Source organism: Fistularia commersonii, chromosome 7 (genome assembly GCF_037954325.1).
Source record: "Fistularia commersonii isolate RoL2024-O1a breed Wild chromosome 7, RoL_Fcom_v1.0, whole genome shotgun sequence".
Classification (NCBI taxonomy): domain Eukaryota; kingdom Metazoa; phylum Chordata; class Actinopteri; order Syngnathiformes; family Fistulariidae; genus Fistularia; species Fistularia commersonii.
Genome location: NC_141290.1, coordinates 4,096,453 through 4,120,230, shown reverse-complemented (window position 1 = coordinate 4,120,230; position 23,778 = coordinate 4,096,453). Strand labels below are relative to the sequence as shown.

Sequence of the window (23,778 nt, the reverse complement as noted above, 5' to 3'; positions counted from 1 at the left end):
GACTTACGTGTTTAGAACTAAACAACCTGGTATTTTTAAGCGTCTTAAAATTAGGTGCAGATTTTGACAGCGGTTGGAGTTTTTCATCACTTAACTGTCTGGCTACACGCTTAGAGAGTCAATGTTTTGCTAAATGTAACTTTCGCGCCATGCTACACCTTTTGGCTAAAAGGAGCAAAGGCCGGACGCCGAATATCTTTTCCGATGCCTCGTCCGCGGACGTTCCTGCCGTCTGTTGCGCCAAATCCCCGTAAATGTCCGGCGTCCCGATCACTCCTAACTCAGATCGCAACACCAAAAAAAAAAACATCAACCAACCGAGGTTCCACTATTCTCTTTCCCCAAGTCCTCTTCTGCTCCAACAAAGGAATCTGATTGGTAGCAATCGGACTTTTGAGTCCTTGCAGAGACAGCGAAGCTAAAAAATGGTGATACTCCCCAAGTTTTAAAGAGCCCAAGAGGAAATGTTGGCAGATTTTTTCCCCCGCTGTGTTTTTATTTCGGTATGTTTCCCAATGCAATCATTCTGAAAATCAGACAATATCGCTTTTGCAGCGCTTTTGCAGGGCGCCCGCCACGCTCGCAACAATTCAACACGCCCTTTCTAGCACGGAGGAGTTCCGCCGCCGTGCCGCCTTGTTTTTGTAATTTCTCGTGTCTGTCAAGGCTGTAATTTTGTCCGTCGCGTCATCACGGCTTTTGCGTCATCTGCCGCCTCGCCGGGGGGGAAAGCAGAGATAAACGTTAGCCTCCTGGCTCTGTTTTTAAATCTTTGCACCTGACAAATGTTGTTGTAGTTGTTTTTCGCAACCTCCCCGTTCAGATAGAAATGAGGGACCTCGGCAGATTTTAGCTCTGGTACAGTTATTTTTGAACTTTCAAAAAAAAGGATTTCTTCTAAATATACCAAGAGCCAGATGCTATAAAAACCTGACTAATTTATGGCTCTTGCTGCAAAAGAAACAAAATATTTAATTATGATAATAATAATAATGATAATAATACTAATAATTAGTTTTATTTATGGTCAACATTCAGGGAAACTATATAGGCATAAACACAAAACACGTTTAAAACAAATAATTCAAAATAAAAAAATAAAAATAACATGTTTAAACATTATATATATCTATATATATATTATATATACACATATAGATATAGATATAGATATAGATATAGATATATACACACACATACGTTTCATGCATGCAGACGCAATTTTATTTAAAATTAAATTAAAATTTAATTTGGATTAAATTTATATTCACTCTCACCTGTGCAGTATTTATATTTATATTTAAACATTCTCCAGGACACCTTTCTTATTATCATTTCATTTTTTTCTACTGACACCCGTTATTTTTGTAACCATTCCCTGCACAAGGCATTTCTTTTTTTTTTTTTTTATTTCTATATTTTTGTATTCTATTGTATGCATTGCACTTAGACGTTGTTTATCTGTGTCTGCATCCTGCATTTGCCTATTATTATTATTATTTGCACGCTTTTCTACCCTGTGATGCTGCCGAGACAATTGAATTTCCTTACATTTGGTATCTTAACCTGAAAACACGGTTTGTCAAATAACCGTGTCCGAAACAATCAAGACCAGAATTTTAGTCCGAAACAGGTCAGGGCTCCGAAACAGGCCTCCGTCATCCCAAGAATCCAAAAAAAACCAACAAATTTGACAGTCCGGCCCACTGCCGCTTCCTCCCAAAACTCACTGACCAGTTTTTACATTAAATTCTCTCTTGCTGTGAGCAAACATTGTATTTACGCATTTCCCGTTTATCCAGATGCAAACACCAGCCGTTCCCTGTTTTAAGTACCGGAAGCATTACACATTTTCTTGTTTTGCCCGTTTTTTTTTCCGCCCGAGTGTTTAGATTCCAAGGACATTGACCGATAAGATCAGATAAGATAGACTTTATTGATCCCACAACGGGGGGGGGGGACGGTCACCGGTTCAGATCGCACCAGGCCACAAAGACAAAGTCCAATTTTTGTCAAAATCTTCTTGTCGACTCAAAGGGTTTTTTCGCCCCCGACCCGAAATGCTTCGTCATTACTCCCGATGCTTCCGTCGCAACTCCGACAGTGACCCGATTTTCCGAAAGATGGCAGCTTACCGTGTTCTACATTTACCGTGATTTTCGGACCGTAAGCCACGACTTTTTGGTTTAAATAACGATGCGGCTAATTTATGTTTTTTTTTTCTTCACGCCGCCAAAACATTTACCCTCGTCGCATCGGGCCGATGAAATTACTGTGAAATTCTGCCGCCGTTCAAGGACGAGGAAGACGACGACAGCGATCAGCCAGACTTTTCTTTGTGTTACTTATCAATCTTTTTGATCGGCCGTGTTACAGGCACTGTTCAGAAAGAAGCATTTCTAGTATGTATTTTTTTAAAAGATCCAAAAGTTTCTGTGTAAACATCTCACATTGCAACGTGGACAAGGGCTGCCTGTGTATGTAAACATAGATTCATTTTTTAGTTTTATCCAGCGCGGCTTATATTCCAGAGCGCACAATAGTCCGTAAATTTTGGTATTCCCCAGTGTATAAGGTGAAGAGGTAAAATTTGGGGGCGAACCATGTATGCTTGGTCAATATATCCAGGCTACCGTCCAGTCCAGCTTCCCTCCCTGAGCACTGGATTGTGTTGAAAGCACGAGTGAAGCCCGTGAACATGACTGTGACGGCGCTAACAGCGTTCCGCGGGTTCCCCCGTGGGCGAGGTAGAGGACGCCGATGCGAGGAAGGCGGTAGACCGTGCACCGACGTAACACCGGGGAAAGGGCGGCTGTCGTCTTTTGTGGCCGCGTACTCGTCCGAGGCCGAACGCGGATTATAAGCGTCTTAATCCCCCGCGCTAAGTCGCCTATTTCCTCCAGATGTTGCTCCAGAGGCGTCTGCGGCCGCTCGCAGCTGCTCGCCGTCGGCTAACAAGTCGTCCTTCCATCCCCTCCCTTCCCGTTGAACCTGGAGGAAAAAAAAAAGAAAAGGCGTATGCATTAATCTGCGCATTTAGGATTAAACTTTATCAGCTCTTAAAGAGGGAGGAAGGGGGTGGAGGGGCTGCAGCTGCCGAGACGGGAAGGGCTGTCGGATCCGCCGTAATTATACAAGCTCCATTTGCAAAGCCGCCGAGTCTCATGTGCGCCGTTCGCGCTCAAGGGCGCCCGAGCGGAGTCGGCCAAGATGGTCTCCTCGTCCAGATGATTAGAAAGAGCGGGAAACGTACCGGACGAGCGGGTTGAATAACACATTGTTTGCTTCTTTGAAACTTTTCTATTCAATTTCATTCATCCCCCAATTCAGAATAGAATAGAACTTTATTAATCCCGAGGGAAATTCTTTTTGCCGACCTTTACGTACATCGGGGGGAGCGGAGTTGCGAGTTGTTCACCAGAAGATCCTCCTGAATAATCCTTTTATTGACCCGATTTACCGGGAACTATTTGCTAATTATTTCCATTAGAAATTTTATTAGAAATTAAAAAAAATATATTTATATTCATCAAAATATTATTATTATTGGCATTTTGGCAATGCGGTAAAATCTTTTTTGAATGCCTTTTTTTTTTTTTTTAATTTTAAAAGCATATTTATTTAAAGGCAGGGAGACGCAGTGGTAAATGCTTATATGCTACATTAAGAAGCCTCTTGGATTTCACTAAGTTCTACGCTGTTCCTGGTTTGTCCATAAAAAGATACAAAACATTTTTTTTTTCTTTTTTTTTCTTTTTTTTTTCTGTGTGAAATTTAAATCCACCGAATCCTCTTGGCCTCGCCCTCTTTCTATATTCACACAAGCACTCTTCCTACGTCCCATCAATTTATTACAAGAAAATCACCTGAAAATTTGCTTCGGAAGAAAAACTTGTGAATTGTCTAACAGACGCTGTCTCCTTTCCGCTATTTTTTTTTCATGTTGATTGACATTTTAACCACCTGGCAACAAACTACACGACGGTTTGTGGCGGTTTGTCAAATCCAGGCCAACACAAAGGCAATTTCTATTTAAGCAGCAAAAAAAAAAAAAAAAAAAAGATCATCCGACTCTTTTTCCGCACTAAAAGCTGAAGGTCAGAACAAAAGTCCAAATTTTTCCTTTGTTTTAGTGTAAAAGAGGTAAACAGGTGAATTATAAAAATCCTCACATGTAATGAACTGTTCCACTACATGATAAAAATTAAAATTAAGAATAAGAAGAAGAACAATTTTATTTATCCCGAAGGAAATTGTTTTGCCAGAGTTTCAAGTAAAATATAACAATAATAAATACTAGTAAAAAATTGTATAAACAGTAAAAAAAAAAAAGGGGGGGGGGAATAAGAAATACAAATAAAACTATAAAGTGTCAAAGTCAAGGCTATAAAGTGTTTTAAGGTCTTAAGTGCAAAGATTTGAAGATTCCCTGCAGCTGAAGGAAGAGGAATTAAAAAGTCTGATAGATTTTAAATAGATAAAGATATTAATTAATTAATATTAATTAATATTGATATTAAAAATGAATATTGAAAAAGCAGAATGGATTAAATTACACCCTAAGTTAAAAGAGAAAATCTTGTCACTGTGGGAAAATTTGCCACTAGAATTTATGAGAAAATGGATTGTTAGCATGTATAAGAGAAGGTACAATGTTTACAAACATTAATGTTATTAAATGTTATTTAATGTTATTTAATGTTATTAAATCAATCTTATTCATTTTGCAGGTTTTTTTTTCTTTTTTTTTTTTTTGCTATTGTTTTGTGTTTTTTATAGGAATAAGTTAAAAAAAAGATAATTTTAACAATGTCACTAGACGTCTTTTCATCCAAAAATTATTTTGTTTTCAAATTTAGAAGCAAAAAAATACATTGCAAAGTAAATTTTTTATTTATTTATTTATTTTACATTTTTTTGAAACCCACTTTATAAAACCCCCAGATGCATGTGAGAAAAAACGCGCGGGCCGCACTAACATAAAGATTTTATTTCAGGCAGGGGGGCCACAAAATATTGTTCAGAGGGCCACGAGTCTGAGACCTCTGATCTAAGCAGTCCGGTCTTTTCCGAGTCTTGGCCGAGTCTTTCAGTCTTTACGTCGATGCAACTAAATCACCAACGAATAGACGCAACAAAACAGGAAACATGCTAACCAAACAATCCCCAGAGCGGCGTCGCCGGCAGAGACGGTATTTATCTTCGATATGGATCGGCGATCGGAAAAAGGACCGGCCGACGGGGCTGTGGGCGACGTCAACGCCGATTGCGCGGAGAAGGAAAACCGATGGAGTGAAATAGCGGACGTTCTGCTAACATTGCACGGTCTAAACTAGTCTGAAACTAGTCTGAAGCTTTGAGCAGGTGTGAGATGATGGTTTCCCACAAGTCCTTTCCGAAATCTTATCAGGTGGCATTATACAAAGCTAAAAAGGTTACGGCGCGTCGCCAAACAACATGGCGACGGTTGAACGCTCGCCTTCAAAAGGTCGTTCACGCGGCGATTTGGCGGAAATCCTCAGGATTTGGACGCAATTTCAAGAGCGTTTGGTGGAGCCGGCCGATGAGTCTTTTCCGAATCCTTTCGGCCTTTAGATGTACAGTATACCCTTGTTTTTCACGGGGGTTACGTTCTGAAAAGAACCCCAGATAGGCAAAATCCATGACGTAGAAACCTTTATTTTTTTTTTTACAATTATTATACAGTTAAATACTCTATTATACATCGAAAAGAAAGAACAAACCATTTTACAGGCTCAATCATTTGTTTCACAAGTAAAATTACTGTACTTTAGAAATGTTTTTTTCAACCAATAACTTCTGTACTGTACTGTCAAATAATAATTTTAATCATTAATGTGAACAGAAGGCTTCAAATTGCGGAGATTAGCTCCGCCCACCGCCACCTTATTGCTGCTGCCAAACTTATTGCTGCTGTCGTCCTTATGTTTTTTTCTTCCTTCTTTATGGAACGAACGGAAGATTCATTAATTCCGTAATGCCGACCTACAGCCGCATAGCTTTTAGCTTCCCTTAGCATGTCCAGAAGTTTAACTTTATCTGCGATAGATAGCATCTTCCGCCGCCTTTTGGGCCCTTTTGTCGGTCCAGAGCGTTTTGTCAACATGATGGGTTTTAGAGAAACTCGAAATTGCAAGAGAATTTGCACGTACGTAATGTAAATTCGGCAAGCTGTTTTATGTACGTGTACGTATTAAACTGCAACGTTATTGACGCACAGGTAGAGAAGAAGCGGAGTGACTTTTTCAGCCAATCAGAATGCAGAACACAATGCAACATGCAAATCCGTGAAGTAGCAAAACCGTGAAAAATAAACCGCATTATAGCGAGGGATCACTGTATACTGTATATATACACATATACACAGTATACATGCCAACTTAGTATGTGCAAAAATCCTGCGACACTAATGCACAATATTCTACGAGCAATAATACTAACATCCTAATATGCAACGTATGTCGATTCACTGTGTCGGAAATGTTTATCTTTTAATTTTTCAATTCATTTGAACAAGATGCGCCTTAATTTCATCGTGTTTTACGTTACAGTTGCAATAAAGCGTTTGTTTCTTTTCCGTGGCGAGGGATCACCGTAGCGGTTGTGCCGACGTTGACGTTTTGGTTCCTCTTCCCTGGCGCAGAACGGAAACCCGCAGAACCCCTATTGCAACGGCATCGAAGGGGTGATGGAGGCCTATTACCAGAGTCTCAAGTCCGTGAGGCTCTACGGACCCACCCACTTCTCCCCTGTCATTAACCACGTCGCCAGGTACGTCCGCCGTAATCACCGGCTGACACACACACACACATAAACACACACACACACGCCGCCGTGCCTCGAATCGGATCAATTCTGCCGGCAAAGTTCCCACCGCGCGTGGGAAGCCGCAAAAGGAAAGGAGACGAGCTAAAAATAAAAAACATGCTAATAGCTCTGTCACCGACGGAGGCATCTTTTTTTTGTGTGTGTGTGTGTGTGTACCGCTGGTTCGGACACACACACACACCGATCATTAGTCATAGGGGAGGTGCGAAGCCGAGTCGGCGCGGGGTGCCTGCAGAAACCCGTGGAAAGTCTTTTAAAGACATCAAAACGGGTTTTTTTTTTTTTTTTTTTTTTTTTTATTTCTTTCCGCTGCCGATGTGAAATCTCAAAATAATTGGCGCCGCAAATTAGCAGACGCCCGCGGCTCCCTTCTCACGATGAAATATTAACACGAGTCGCGCGAGACGTCGTTTTCCCAAGCGGGTTTTTCCACGGCCTCGGGACAAAATGATATTTGTTTTATTTGCTCAGATTAGCATCCGTATGGCTAATTTCCCAGATGTCGGATTGCCCGCTACGTAGGTTTTATTAAGCTATTGTGATTTGATGCACACCCTTTGAACTGGATCTATCGTTTTCCCGCAAAATGATTATCGAGTCCCCAACATCGACCGACTTCCTGTCACTTGAAAAGCTATTAATCTGTTCCAGCCCTCGATTTTGATACGTGTTTTTAAATAATGCATACAAAGATAACATTACATGATAGAAGAAAATGTACACTAAAAATCTGGTTTTATGAAGTGAATTTACCTCGATGATGAGATGGGAGGTTTTCATTTCATGCTCAATCGTTTCACTTAACCGACTTAATGCTACAATGTGCCGCTCGATGTAAATTGCACGCTTTGCTACCTTTTATTTGTTGTTAAACTTCATTTAAGTTGAACGCCGCTCCTCTTTTTTAAACGATCAAAACATCCATGAGCAGATTCGAAGGACCCACGTCGGAGACAAACGCCCGTCCCGCAATAAAATAAAGTAAAAAAAAAATCAACTGAGTCTCGTTTGACCCGTAAGTCGAGTTTATGCCGTAGATCAAGTCAGACGGATAATGTTGGGTATTGTAGTTTCAGTTAAGCTAACATTAGCGCAGGCTAGCTACATGGTAAACAAATTGTATTGCACCTGTTTTGTTTCGGAGTTGAAAGCTAACACGGCGAATAAACTTCGGCAGCACCGAATCGTCCCCTTGCGTGTAACGGACATTCTATTGGACAGTCGAAGCTGCCGCCACAGCTGTCGATCGTATAGGATGTCACGTGAGCGCGTGGAAAAACACGTGCACACTCGTAAAGCGGTAAAGCAGTAAAGCAGTAGCTCATAGCTTGCAGGTCACAGCTCCTCTGTCACTTTTATTTATGTATTCATGATTACTATTTAATTATTATTAATTTTATTATTTATTATTACTATTATTTATTATTATTATTATTGTTACTTTTACCACTTTGACACTCACTTTATTATTTTTTTTGTATTTCTTACATCTGTTTTTGTGTGTTTATGTCTGTGCTGTGCCCATGAATGTCGTGTAAGGCGCTTTAAATAAAATTTGTTATTAGTTACATTATTTCTTCTGCCTGCTTTGGGCAAAAAGGGGATGTAGTCACAGATTTTTTTTTTTTATTTATTTTTTTTTATTTATTTTTTTTTACATATTTCCCCATCACCAGTAGAAAGTTTCTGGAATGGATTTAGCCAAAAAATTGTGAATTTTCTCAAATTGTCAAATAGAACAAATTAGTCACGTCAAACAGATACATTGATTATGTTAAATCAATGTTGTGTCCAAAAAAAAAAAAAAAATCAATTCAAGTCTTGTTGGAATCGCAAAGCTTTTAAATGAATAATGAGCACAATGAACTGGGTGGATTATTTTTAGCAGCAATCTCTATGACTTTTCCAGTGTGTTAGATAGAAGTGAAAAATTCAGTTCATACAAACAGACTATTAACACAATAACATGGGCGTGAGCTGTTCCTTGAAACTGAAAAACGCCCGAAGCTGCGGGAACTCCCGTGATGCAGAAGAAGTGCGAAAAGAATGGCGGGGAAAAGAAAGAAAAAAAAAAAATCAAGCTCCCTCTGGTTTCTCGTGCAAACAGCAGAGGACAGAATCCCTGGAGAGGAAGAATATTAACGTACCACAGGATTGACTCTGCCACACTTTGAGATTAGATAAGATAATACTTTATTGATCCCCATTGGGGAAATTCAAGTGGCGCAGCAGCGCAGGCCAAGAGGACGGCTATCAAAAGACAGGGACAAGAAATAGATAATAGATAAAGGCATGGAATAGGACAGAGACAACAACAAATAAAAGGATAACGATAGATAAAAACAGGAACAGGACCGAAGTGCAGGTAGTGGCCGATCGGCACAGATGCGACTCATGCTGGGTTCCCGTTCAGGATTTTCCGTCAGCGGCCTTGAAACTGGACGTTGGAAGGAAATCCTAGGGCCGTCGGAGAGTCTTAGTGGAGTCCTCATCGTGTCAGTCGTGAAGCCTAAGCTGGTAGTCTTACAGTGGAAGCTCGGTCTTTGCCGAATCTTGGGGCAAACGACGCGACCAAGCATGTTTAAAAAAGGATTGTCCAGGATTGGTCCGAGTCACCCTTCTCTCTGCCGCCGTTCCCAAACAGTCCACGGTTAGTCCCACCAATGAGCGGGTTGTCCTCACTAGCTTGTTGAGCCTGTTGACCTCACTAGTCTTGGTGCTGCCCCACTAGCTCTCTCCAGCAAAGAAGAGTGGCAACCATGGTCCGTTAGAAGGTCTTTTGGAGTCCACTAGAAACACCGAACAGCTCTTGCCTCCCTGACATCTGCTTTGTGGGTCCAGTCCAGTTTATAGTTTGCATGCCCCCCCCCCGAGGTACTCGTACAAGTACCTTGTATCTCCACCCTCTCGCTCTGGATGGTGAAGGGTACAAGTCTCCTCTGGTTCCCCCTGTGGTCCACCACCACCTCCTTGGCCTTGCTGATGTGGAGTTGAAGGTGGTTCTCCGCGCAACAAAGTTCTCGATCGGCCCTCTGTACTTCCCCGACTACGGAAGAGTCATCTGAGATCTTTTGGGGGCAGCAGATACCAGAGTTGGAGATTGCAAGGTGAAGAGAATGAATAGGAAAGGTGACAGGACAGTACCTTAGGGACTCCGGCATTACGAGCCTCAGCCTCCTTAAGAAGTCTACATAGTCGTCCACGAGAGACGAGGCGCTGCTTTTTAAACCCTTAACCGATTGGTTAAAACGACAGCGAGTTAAGGCGTATCGTTCTATTTACCGTCTCCTAAAATGTGAGACGTGACTTTTGTGCCAAAATGTACACTTTGATGTTGTAGCTTTTTTTTTTCCCCCCCTCCGTTAATCCTTTCTCCGTCTGGGGTGTGAAGCTTAAAATCCCGGCGGAGGCTTCGGCCTGTCACGTCGAGTCGCTCGACTCACGTTGGCCTGCGAGTACTCGTCCTCTGCAACCTCATCCGAATTCAAAGAAAACTCTTTGGGCGAATGATGAAACAAAACAACGCCAAGACAATCTGGATTACACTAATTAAGCAGTAAATTACATCCCGTTTTTCACAAGGCTCATTTATGAAAAGGTGAAATAGTGATATTTTAAGGCGACGGTGTCAACGGTTCGATGTATGCTGACGATGTCACGTGATTTTCCACCAAATACCAGGTCGTTGGCTAGTTTTCTCCTTTTGCAGGTTTTTAACGTCTCTTTTGGTCACGTGATCCTCCAGGTACGCCTCGGCCGTGACGGACGGCTCGCAGTACTTCATCCTGCTCATCATCTCCGACGGCGTGATCACCGACATGGCGCAGACCAAGGAGTCCATAGTCAACGTACGTCCCGCCCGCCCGCCGCCTCCTGCACAAACACCTTTCCGAGACGCCACATCGTCTGTTGGAGATTAAATCGACCAAACAAAAAAATATTTCAGAATCTCAGGTGTTTTCCAGAATGTCCCAAAGCTCTTTCTCTCTCTCTGCAACTCGTGCTACAAAACCGACTTGGAGGAAAAATCGTGCGCTTCGTTCCGTGTCTAAGCTCGTAACTCAAGTTCTCATATTTGAAATGACATTTTCCTGTAAAAATGAAAAGAAACGCTATTAATGTATTAAAACGCTATTAAACATTTAATGCTACAGTGTGTTGGGAAATGGAACTTGTATGCTAGGCTACGCCTTATTGAGCGACCTTAATGGCTTAACTTAACTGACTGGCTACACACTTAATGCTACAACGTGTTGCTCAATGTAACTTGCGCGCAATGCGACATTTTATCGCGAAACTTAATTTTACGACAGCGTTAAAGCCTCCCCTCTTTATAAACGATCAAACCGCCCCCTAAATAACTTTTCCGACGTCCCCGTCCCCATCAGCTATCGTATCTCAGAAAATTCGTAAGTCGAATGGCGCTCGCCAGACAGAAGCGACAGACGGACAATGAAAAAAAATTAAAAACAACCGAATGCGGCATGGAGATTACGCCGCGAAAGGGAATAAAAACCAGGAAGTAAACTGGAAAAGAACCCAAATCGCGCTGGGCTAGTTATATAACAGGAGGCAGGTGCACGCTACGTTGGCAGGGGGAGCCGATCGGGTCGGATTACGGCGGTCCGATCAACTGACGCGGGTAAACAGCGGACCGCGCTGCGCACATGAGACAGGATGTAACCAAACATCACGCGGTGGAATAAACCCACGACTAACATCATCTGTGGCCAAAACTACGAGCAAAAAAAAAAAAAAATCTGTCCAAAAAATATGAAAAAAAAAATCCCCACATGGGAGCGTCTTTGTACCGGCATCGTCGCGGGTGGGGGTTTTGGGGGGAACCGGCTCCCAATGCGGCTTTTTGTCGGCTCCCGGGAGACGCGAGTCACGAACTCCCCGGTCCGGCAGCTGAGGACGGGAGCAGGGAGGCGTCACGGCAACCACAACACAAGTCAATACACACCAATGAGGACATCAAGAAACTCCTGCGTTAAAGAGTCGCTTTTCTATTTCTCCACGTCGGGACTTTCAAGATATAGGAGATTAGATTTGATTAGCTCATCCAGATATATATATATTTTTTTTTTTTTTTTTTTGGTTCTTGGATCAGACTTTTTAATTCCTCTCCATTCAGCCGCCGGCAACCATAAAAACCTATCTTTAACCTAAAAAAAACAAAAACTGTGCAATATTTCATTTCGCTGCGCAATATTCAGAACTGTGCAATATTTCATTTCATAACAGCTACACTACAATTTTCCCTTCTATCATACTATTGTGCACTCCTTACCTCACTTGTTACTAAGACACTTTATAGTGTCACTGAGACACTTTATAGTTTATAGTTTATTTTTATTTCTAATTCTGCCTTTTCTTTTATTATTTATGACTGTTATATTTTCTGTAACTCTGGCACAGCAATTTCCTTCAGGATTAATAAAGTTGTTCTTATTCTTATTCTTATTAATTTAGCGTGAAACAGAAACAAGAAGGTGAAAAGAAGCCATGGGATTTAAGCATAAGAATAATTTTATTTATCCCGAACCGAAGGAAATTGTTGAGCCAGAGTTACCAGAAAAATGTAACATAATAAATAATTGTAGAAAAATTTTATAAACAGTAAAAAAATAAGAGAAAAAGGGAGAATGAAAAATACAAATAAACTATAAAGTGTCTTAAGTAACATGTGAAAGATAAGGAGTGCACAAGGGTATGAAATAATATTGTACATGTAGCTGTTATGGAATATTGCACAGTTATGAACATATACACAGATAAATCATTACAGTTTAAATTATTACAATTTACAGTAAGTGAGTGAGTTTTTTGTTTTTTGTTTTTTTTTAATTTTAAGATTTTAAGATTCCCTGCGGCTGAAAAGAGAAGAAATAAAAAGTCTGATAGCTTCAGGTAGGAAAGACCTCCTGCGGCGTTGATGAGGTTTGAATATTCCACCAATCGCCATGACAGACGAGCGCTCGAAATAGTGATGCCCCCCCATTATATTTATACTTTTTCTTTTTTTAAGTCAAAACAATATTGACAGCCCAATTTTATACTTTTTTTTTTTTTTTTAATATCCTGTTAAAGAATACCAATACCTGACAATTTGAAGGGAAATAAATAAAAGCGATATTAAACAACTGTCCATTAGCCGTTGCTTTTCTAGATTGCGGTCGTTATGCTAAATTATCATTTACGTCTCGCGCCATCGTACTCCAGAGCAGGGGAAAGAGTCGGTTTCGGATAAATACGGCCCCGTAATAAATCGCCATTAAAGATTTAAGCAACATTATGAAACCGGCTCTTCTAGATCCAGATTGCGATGCTAAATTATCATTCACGTCTTCGTGCTATCGGACTGAAACGCAGCGGAAAGTCTTTATCGGATCGCTGCTAACGGGCGTTGGCTAGCAATGACCGCGCGGCCTCGTAATAAACCGCCATTAATGATTTAAGGAACATTATGAAACCAGTTTCTTTAGTGCCGTCCACCATGGGAGCTGGTGTAATTACCCACTTCCCCCATGTGATGTTATATTATTGTAAATTAAGATTCAGGAGTAATTATTCAACCTCCTGCGGACGGTCCACCGTCCATCCATCAATCCGATTCGGAGGAGTTCGCCTAATAGGCGCCCGAGTTTGCGAAACGGCGAGGCGGGAGGGGTGGGGTGGGGGGGGGGCCTTCATTCATCACTCCCGACCCGCTCGGCCGAGATTTAATAAACAAAAAAAATGCGGGGGAAAAAATAAGCTTTAAATGGGAGTCATTTTTAAGCCGTCGACTTTTTAGACAAGAACTTATAAAGCCGTGAAATTAGAAGAATCTCCAGAAAACTGACCCGACGGAAGGTTTTTTATGAGAGCGTCTCCTCTACGGTCGGCGACGGAGCCCCTCGCTGTTTAAAATAAAAGCAAAATAAAATAAAATAAAATAAAAAAAAGGCGGTAATTATTCCACCGACAGCCTGCCGGGTTTAAGATAGCGAGGAGCGAAAGCGCCAACCTCCCTTGACGTGCCTATTCTTTCTCTTTCGCCCTCCACAGGCTGCGTCTCTGCCCATGTCAATTATAATAGTCGGGGTCGGACCAGCGGAATTCGATGGTGAGAAAGGGCCCGACGCATGCACGAGTGTGTGTGTGTGTGTGTGTGTGTGTGTAGGTGTGTTTATTTGCATGCAGTAATCCTTTCGCCTCTATCTCGCATCCCACATGGTTTCTGCCCTTTTCTTCCTCGCGTAGCCAGCCGGTATTTTCCTCCCCCTTTTTTTTTTTTTTTTTTTTTTTTTTACCTCGATTTGAACCCCGCTGCAAACCCTCCGAAGCACGAAGCGGGAAAAAAAAAAAAAAAAAAAAAAAGTGATTCTCACGCTTATTAGCGAACGCGGCTGCATGGCGCGTCCCCGCCGGTGCACACCGCTGCCTCCCGCTCACGCCGGTACGATCCTGTGCCGTCTTACGCGCCGATGCCTTTCCGCAAGGGTGGCGCCGTGAAATTTCGCGCGACGCCACGCTCGGAGTTCGCCGACGCTCGTGTCGAACGCGTCGTGTTTTTCTTTTTTCCCCGACGGAGCGTGACTGTTTTTTATCTCGGCAGAGATGATTGAGCTGGACGGGGACGAGGAGAGGATCTCGTCCCAGGGGCGCTACGCCGAGAGGGACATCGTGCAGGTGAGAAAGGTCGGGGGTCAAAGGGGAGAGGTCACGATGCTCCGCCCCGGTTGGACAATTTTACGCCTACTCAAGTCAACGGAAACGCCCCTGATATTTTTACACGATTTAAAGCTTAATCGCGTTTTTCACGCCGTCATGTAGCCCCTCGCTTGCTGCTTTTTGGATTTTTAGCTTTTAGCTTACATGGTTTTGCACTATAAATGTGCTATTTTAAAAAGTGCATTTTCCAGGGTGGCTCTGATTGGCTCATTCTCTGCATCTCCCGCTGCACATTTAGCATCTCGCCTCGTCCATTTTGCTAGCCACAGCTCCTCGTAGCATTACCGCGCGGGGTTGTGTTTGCAAGAATTAGCCATGAAGGTTTTTCCATTTCAAACCTTTCTGTGATGCCCAAATGTTTTGCAAGGCATCTGGCACTGAAGCTAAGCGGCAGAGGGCAATGCTAACAAGGTTAGCCTCATAAAATTTTTGAGATATATATCAATTAAAAAAAAATGTGGTGGCTAATTTGCAGGTTTTCCATGACATCACCCCGCGAAAAACTGTATAATCTCATTTATGTACGTCTTAAAAGGCCCCGTTTTCTCTTCACATCTTTCCTCACGTCACAAAGATATCAGCAAAATGAAGCGGTCGAGTTCGGGGAGTTTTGTGAACGCGAGGGGGCGCGACATCACTACCGAGGTTCTTGGTCGTTCAGGTCACGGTTAACCCTCGGCGAAATCAGGTCTCATGGCCGCTGGACTTAAAAATGGGAATTTGAATTCTTGAAAAAGACATTCGAGTCCTTGAATTCGTTCGAGGGAAGAAATTGATGTCCAACTAGGAGGCGCAATAACGGGGAAAGAGGAAAGGGAAAGGTTTAATTTGTTGTCAGACGTCCATCTGCCTCGACCGGTTGGGCTAAAACAAATGATCTACAACTGATTATAAAGGTAGCGCTAACAATTGCATGCTAACATCTAAAATGAGACGCTACTAGCTTTAATAGTCATGTAGGTAATAGCAAATGGTGGCTGTCTGGCGAGGCGCTGCAGTAGATCAAGCTCGGTCCCCCAGGAAGGAACCTGCGAGATGCGGGAATACAAGTCTTGGGTTCTTTTGGTTCACGAGATTACCCCGAGTTAATGGAGGTCTTTCGCTAAAGTATCGCACTTTGAAATAAATAAGGTATTTGCTCGACAAGTGACACCGACTTCGGAGTGACGGTCCGTGACTAAGGGAAGAGAACGAGGATTTTTGAAACTACCCATGCTGAACTATCCAGCAAGGCTAAGGGCACAAAAACTGAACTCGAGGGAAAACGCGCTTTACACAGTTTGGGCTTTTTGTGGTGTCAAACCAGCAAAAACGCGCCGCCGAAAGTCAGAATAGAAGGTGAGCCTGTGGTTCGTGTACACAAGACAGCTAGGCAACATAGAAGGGAACGCCTCCATTTGCAGAAGTACAACCGTTTGTATCCGTGTACAGTTTATTAGACAGTTGTTTGACGGTTTGTTGTGTTGTCGCCTTCCTTTCTCACTCCTCGTCCTCTTCTTCCTCGCCTCAGTTTGTGCCGTTCAGAGACTACATCGACCGCAGGGGGAACCACATCCTCAGCATGGCCCGACTGGCCAAAGAGGTCCTCGCCGAAATCCCCGACCAGTTCTTGTCCTACATGAGGACCCGGGGGATCAAACCGGGCCCTCTGCCGCCTCCGTACACCCCCTGCCCGCCCCCGGCCATACACCCCCTCCTCGCCAGAAGGGTAAGCCGAATCTAAGCGCAGAGGCGTCCGATTATCGGCCTCCGATATCCTTCTACTTCTTCTTCGACTTCTTCTTCCTGGTCTTCAACGGAAGCTTCTGAGCGCTCGGAGACATTTTTTGGACGCGAAACGAACGGTTTCCGCCTTCAAGAAGAAGGGCGGAGGCCGCGGCCAAGGATCCGGCCTACGACGGGACGCCGAACCCGGACGAACACGAGCGGATCGAAAGGGTCCGAACTTCAGACTTAAAAAAAAAAAAAACTTTCCTCATTCTATTCCCACTTCTTTCACTCGTATCTCCATATATAAATGTTTACAAAACGGTGGACCACTGGAGTCATCGGTGGGGGGGGGGGGGGGGGATTTTTTTTTTTTCACCCTCCCTCCTGGAGAGGAAACGCGATTTATACCGATCAATGTGAAAAATCTTTCAGATGTACTATTTTTTGGCTGCAGAAAAAAAAAAAAAAAAAAAGGGTGACTTTGTAGGGAAAAAAAAAAAAAAAAAAAAAAAAAACAAGAGGTGGCAGGAGTCGCGTTCTTTGTCACGGAGTGTGTGATTTTTTTTTTTTTAAGACATATATATATATATATAAATATAAATGGCGCATGTGCTAGTTTAATGGAAGCATGCACTGTTGTCCTGCACTCAGGGCTCTGTCCCTCCCCCGCCATCTCGGCGCCACCGCCGCCGCCACGTTCCATTAAGAGCAAACCCCCCCCCCAAAACCCGCCGCCCTCCCTCCTCCCCCCGTCACCGACCTGAAATCTTCCCACGCTCCCGCCATCTGCTCCCGTCCACCCGCCTCGACTCCAAGGGAAGCCGCCGCCGCCGCCGCCGCCGCTGCCGCTCCCCAGGGAATCGGGACAAAATCAAAACAAAAAAAAAATTGCAGCAGGGACTCGAAACCAGCCTTACTCTTTTTCGTCGGATAACATTCACGGGCACCGTGTTCAGCGTGGGTTCTGGAAATGCCGATCTCCAAGCCCAGAAGTCAAAAACACACATTTTTCTCACGATCTCCGTGTTTCTACGGAAGAGGCACATTTGTTTTTTTTTTTTAATTTCTTTTTTCGGTTGTTGTTTTACGTCTTTCTACCTCTCACTTTGTTTACTACTGCAAAAAAAACAACAAAAAAAAACACAAAGCGTTAGCCTGTCTGTGTTTTACGATACATTTTGTAGATCTTCATCCTCACCCACGATATTTCGCCGAACTGGAAGTCGATCATCGAGAGCGTGACTTGCACTTTTGCGGTAGCAACACACTGTGCGTCCGTGCACGGATCAGCGGAGCCAAAATGTAAATATCCCTCTCAATTCAAAAGAAACTCCCCCAAAAAAGAAAAAAAGAAAAAGAAAAAACGACCCCAGAGTAGGGATTCGTAATTCGGCTAGCATCGTCGCGTATTGTACCTAAAAAGCCGAAAGCCGCCGATTGGTCACGTTTAACCCTCACTTATCCCGTATTTTACCCGAAACCTCCGCTTTTTGTCTTAAGCCGTCACCTCGGCTCACCTCGTCGGGGTCGGCTCTGGAAAAAAATGCGCGGCGGCTAATCCGAGCCCCCGGTGTTTACCCGACCGGCTCCGGAATATATCGCTATCCGCCGCTAATCGCCGCTTTGCAGGCAGGCTTAAGGGGCATTTGTGGTGAAATAACAATTAGCGTGGCAGCCCTGCCGCGTTACCCGCCGCGCACTTTTAAGCAGCTTGTTGTGGAAATGCGAAAAAACGGAGGCGGATAATCTCGTCGTGTCGGAAGAAAACAACAGGCTGGAACCTGCACTTCGAATCCGATATCCAGGGCGGACCTGTGACTGGAGAGCCTGATCAATAGCGGATATCCGAGGCGGACAAATTAGCTAAAATAGATAAAAGCTCATTTCCGCGCAATAGACCGTTGAGGAGAAAATTGAAAGTTGTCGATTCGCTTTCATGTTAATGTTGCAAAGCAGCTGTTTTTTTTTTTTTAAATCGGAAATGTCAAAATTGGGTCGATGCCGAAGTCCGACTTGCGCGTCTTTGTCGTCCACGCGCTCCAGGTCGTAGGATTCATGCTAATGCTAGCTACTCGTGAAACATTTGAAACACGATGTTTATTTTCCGATATCAACTTAACGTTTTTTTTTTTGTTTTTTTTTTCCAGAGCCACGCTTTTTACCCCACAGGTAGCAAACTTAAAAAAAAAAAAAAAAAAAAAAAACACTTCCAGATTTATACCGAAACTCCCAAAACAGGTAACTGCACTGTCACTTTTAGCCAAGTTTCACGGTGAAACCGGAACGCGTCACCGTGCGTTCGGCCCCGATTAAACAAAGCACAAGCCCTTCCCTTCCCTTCCCCTCCCCGTCGGACGAGCCGGAACCCCGACACGTCGCCATTTTATTCTCGTAATCCTCCCGAGGAGCGACGCCGACGCACTTCCGCTCTTCCACCGTTCCAGATCTTCTACTTCGGTCGACCGATCCGCGTAAGAGAAGGTTTACAACTTTTTTCTAAACTCTCGCCTCAACATCATCGTCCGAGCCGACGATGCCTCGAGGGGACGAAAGTGTTTTTTTTTCGTACTCGCACGAACGCTCTACAGACTCTTGCCTTTGCATTTGCTGGTCGGTTCACTGTACGCGTGACGCCGCCGCCGCCGCCGCCGCCGCCGCACCTCGGCGGTAGATTAAATTTTATACCGAGGCCTGTAATCATATTTAAATCATGACTAGCAGGCCTTATTCGTGTTTATACATCAGTTATTCATATTTAAATCATGAACGACAGGCCTGTATTTTCTTAGACGCGAATGGTTAGCGTTAGACAACGTAGTGTCTTGTTTTGGCTCCGCCCCCCGGATATTCCGGGTCCAACCATGACGCGGGTCGGGGATTTTATACTTCTATCTATTGTCGTACCTTTTCGGCCGACCTCTTCCCGACGAGGGGGGGGTCGGGGGTCAAACTGCACATATGTAGCACCGGTCTTGGACAGGGGCGACACCAGACTGCAGCAGAAACAGCAGGAACGGTGTTTTTCTATATATATATAAACACATCTATAGATATAAATATGTGTGTACGTATGAATATTCTGTATATGTAAATACAGCAAGTCCTCGGTTGACGACGGCGCCGACTTCCATCAATTTATCCAGAAAGTCCTGTCCCGCGCGGACGGACGCGAAGAACACGGTTCTGTTTACATTCGCCGGTCGGACGCCGTATCGGATCGCATGCCACGCTCGCTTTCTTTATTTTTTTTTGTTTTTACGAAACCCTTCGTTAAGGCTCCCGATTGTATGACTTTTTTTAAATGTGTTCTTCCTGTACTGTGTTTTCATGGCCTATGTTATGATTTCGTAGGAACGAAATTCCGATGTCAGCGCATGACTTCCTGTATGTGCTGTGCCGTCGGGACTCGGTGACCCCTCGCCTTCCGAGGCGCGGCTTTTCATTTATTCATGGCGACAACTCGTCGGCTTACACTGTATACATCCCCTACACGTATTTGTACATTTAACATGCATGACGCTTTCGCAAGGCGAGGGTTCGAGTCAAGACGCATTTGTTTTCTCGGAGGAACTGTGTTTTTCGGAGATAACGCTACTCGGGAAGACGAGTGGTTGGGGTTTTTATGGCCGGGTCCACGGTGTGCTTTCTACTCTCGAAATCGTGAAAAACCAAACTTTTGCTCGGCTCTGATAGATTTTCCAAATTGACCAAAGTACCCAAGTCGCCATTGGTGGTGTGAATTCTTCCTGGAGCAGAAGTGCTTTTTTTTTTTCCCCCCAAAAAAAGTTTCTGTTATCATTTCTCAGATTTCAGTCGTATGCGTTTTCATTTTCATCAAAATGCCCCAAAAAAAAAAAAAAGGTGGTCATACATATTTGATGTTTTTTTTTTTTCCCCCAAAAAAATTCTGTTATTTCTCAGATTTCAGTCGTATGCGTTTTCATTTTCATCAAAATGCCAAAAAAAAAAAAAAAAAAAGGTGGCCATACATATTTGATGTTTGTTTTTTGTTTTTGTTTTTTTCTCCCCCCCAAAAAAAATTCTGTTATCTTTTCTCGGATTTCGTTCATATGCGTTTTCATTTTCATCAAAATGCCAAAAAAAAGAAAAAAAAAGGTGGTTAGCCATATTTTATGTTTTTTTTTTTGTTTTTGTTTTTTTCCCCCCCAAAAAATTCTGTTATCATTTCTCAGATTTCGGTCGTATGCGTTTTCATTTTTCATCAAAATGCCAAAAAAAAAAAAAAAGAAAAGAAAAGGTGGTCATCCATGTTAGATGTTTTTTTTTTTATGTGTCAGTGTCTTATCTCTGTTTTTTTTTTTTTTTTTCAATTTATCTATTTATTTTTTTGCATATTTGCAAATCCAAAGTTCCACAAAAATATATGCGATCGGCGAGCCCGATCGCAGCTCGAAATGTAACCCCTGCTCCTGCTTTTGGCCTCCGGCTCAAACCTCCAAACTCAAGAAGCACGGAAAAAACTCCTCCTGGCCGGAGGTACAAATGAGAAGCTGCGAGAGGAGATAAAGAAATTTTAGCCCTTTTTCTTCGTTCTTCCACTGCTTTTTAATGCTGCGCATTCACGGGTTTCCTGAAAACACAGAGATTCAAAGAGGTCTTTGAATCATAGCGTCACTAAAATATATCCCATGCCCAGTTCATTAAAACGTGCCTCAACGGCTTCTAGATATTTATGAATATTTCAGACCTCTTCCAAATAAATGTCAAACGATAATATTATCGCTTTCTCTTGTAATATTTTACCATTTTTTTTCTTGTAAACCGCCAAGCCAAGTTTTTTTTAGTTTAGCTAGTTTCATGGCGGCTCCTGCTGCTTCACATTTCCACCCGCGGCCACCCGGGGGCGCCAGTGAGTCGACGCGTGGCGCAGTCGTCATGACAATCGCGTTGAAAACAGCGAACGGAAAGAGTTTCTCCGACAAAATTTTATTTCTTCCGTGAAACAGCGTTCCTCCGAGGCCTCCTCAGCGATCTTAAAGCATTTACGAGTCTCGTTTGACCCAATTTTTGTTTGTTTGTTTTTCTTTTCTTTTTTTTTTTAAATCGATAAAAAAGAGCATGCAGTGAATTTGCACGTGTAGGTTATCATTTTTAGGATTAATCGAGTGCGTTCTGAACTTTTTTGCCTTAAAAAAAAAAAAGTCTCGCGGGTCAATCTCAGAATCTGTTTTTTTGTATTTTTATTTAATTTTTTTGGGGTGCTTTGTGGCTTTTTTTGCATGATGCTTGTTTAACAAACACACAGAAAACCTAATTTAAACGATCCTTCGACGCGTTTGGGAATATCTAAAATTGCTCTGAGATGGTTTAACGACAGCACAGGTTTTACTGTTCTACTTCGGGAAACGTGAACGTCACTAGAGATTGATTTCAAATAATTATTTCTGTATGAAACTTCTGCTCTTTCAATAAATATTCATATCAAAACCCCCGCTTGTCTCGTTGTCGTTGCTCATCGTATTATTTCATCACATTTGCTCCAGAAATAGGACGTTATGCGACAACTCTGCCTTTTTCCCGTCTCGTTTTTGTCTCACGAGTCAAATTCATTCTCTGACGGAGTTCGTAAAGCAACGTGTTCGCGCGTCAAAATAAATTTGCCCGTTCAAATGAATTGAAACCATTCCAGACCCCTGGTTTTGTGTTGAAATAAAAAAAAAAGGTGCTTTTTAAATAACAAATAACATAAAAAATAATGGTATATAATAAAAGAGAATAAGAATAAGAACAATTTTATTTATCCCGAAGGAAATTGTTGTGCCAGAGTTTCAAGTAAAACATAACAATAATAAATAATAGTAGGAAATTGTATAAACAGTTAAAAAAAAAAGGGGGGGAATAAGAAATACGAATAAAACTATAAAGTGTCAAAGTAAAGGCTATAAAGTGAAGACAAGACAAAGAAGGTTTGGGGAGTTTCTTTTTTCTTTCAACTCAAGTTAACCATGAGAAGATTTGGAAAAGACTCGTGGAAAACGATCATCTAAAGATGAATTTTTCGAGTTTTTCGAGTTTTCAAGCAGACTGAATTATACAGGGTTGCTATTTACAAGACTAGAATTTTTTTGGCAATTTTTTTCCCTCGAATATTTGTAGAATCACTCCATCGCTTTTCCTTCTCCGCTCAATCGTGATTGGTCGGCGAGTTGTCCGCCAACACCTCCGCCGTCAGCTCCTCTTTCCGATCGGGACGTCGTTCGTCGTTCCCGTTCATCTTTACCGCCGATAAATACCGTTCTGGGGATTGTTTGTCTACCGGGCTTCCTGATTCTAGCTTTGTCGGCGCTCATCTATTGGTCGTTGGTTGCGCTACATCACCGTCACGACTGAAAGACAGATTCGGAAAAGACTGAACTAAGACAGCACAGATTTAAGATTCTAGATTCAAACTGTCATATGTTCGGTGTGGAAACACGTTTTCAATATGAACGGTCTTATAAATCCAATATTACCGTCTTATACTTGCCATAAAACTCCGGAAACCTTCCGAATTTCAGTTTTTCGTAAAAATCTTTTGTTGTGAGCCCACCATCACAGGCTAAACACTTAATGTTACAATGAGTTGCTAGATGCAACTTGCACGCTATGCTACATGGCTAATCCTCATTACAATGAGTTGCTAAATGCAACTTGCCCGCTATGCTACGTGGCTAATCCTCATTTAGCGACGGAGGGAACACCATAAAACTCCGAAAACCTTACGAATTTCAGTTTTTCATAAAATTCTTTTGTTGTGAGCCTAGCATCACAGACTAAACACTTAATGCTACAATGTGTTACTAAATGCAACTTGCACGCTATGCTACATGGTTAATCCTCATTCAGCGACGGAGCGAACACCATAAAATCCTTCTGAATTTCAGTTTTTCAGAAAAATCTTTCGTCGCAAGCCCAGCATCACAGGCTAAACACTTATTACTACAATTTGTTGCGAAATATAACTTGCATACTTTGCTACATGGCTAATCCTCATTTAGCGAAATGATTTTTCCGCTCTGATTTTTTTTTTAGCTATCAAACCGACGCCTCGCCCGTCGACCGAATCCCCATAAATTTGCCTCCTGCCTTCAGATGACGCTCCCGCTAACGGTATCTCACCAACAAATCGTGTTTTTCCCCTGCAATTTTTGGAAAAAAATCAACTAACCGACGGCGGGTTTCTGGGAAATCACCCAAGTCACGGCTCTCCTCATCGCTCTTCACCACAAGCGACAAACGAACAATAAGAAAAAAAAAACAAAAACAAATGACCAAATTTAAATTTCCTTCCTGCTCCAGCAAATAACAACCAAGCCGTGTGTCGGTTCTACTGGGAAGCGTGGGCTTCTTCCTCACATGTGACAGCGTGATAATTACAGCAGACAGACTTTTTCTTTTTTTTTTTTTTTTCTTATTCTCTTCTTTTCCCGCTTCCGTCCTGGCCAACATTTAATGAGCACGCATGTTTACCGGCCGTATGACTTTTAACTTCACGATAAG

At 42.7% G+C, this 23,778-nt stretch overlaps 1 protein-coding gene across 1 annotated transcript in view; it reads left to right on the top strand.

Annotated features, from left to right (window-relative positions):
• LOC147232407 (copine-8-like) overlaps nt 1–17,008 on the top strand; it is a 77,908-nt gene extending 60,900 nt beyond the window's left edge. The window contains exons 16-20 of the mRNA XM_086149232.1: nt 6,665–6,792; nt 10,595–10,697; nt 13,903–13,960; nt 14,453–14,526; nt 16,079–17,008. Coding sequence (XP_086005358.1) covers nt 6,665–6,792; nt 10,595–10,697; nt 13,903–13,960; nt 14,453–14,526; nt 16,079–16,291 — 576 coding nt within the window. The 3' untranslated portion in view covers nt 16,292–17,008. The remainder of the gene's footprint in view (nt 1–6,664; nt 6,793–10,594; nt 10,698–13,902; nt 13,961–14,452; nt 14,527–16,078) is intronic.
• The last annotated feature ends 6,770 nt before the right edge of the window (nt 17,009–23,778 follow it).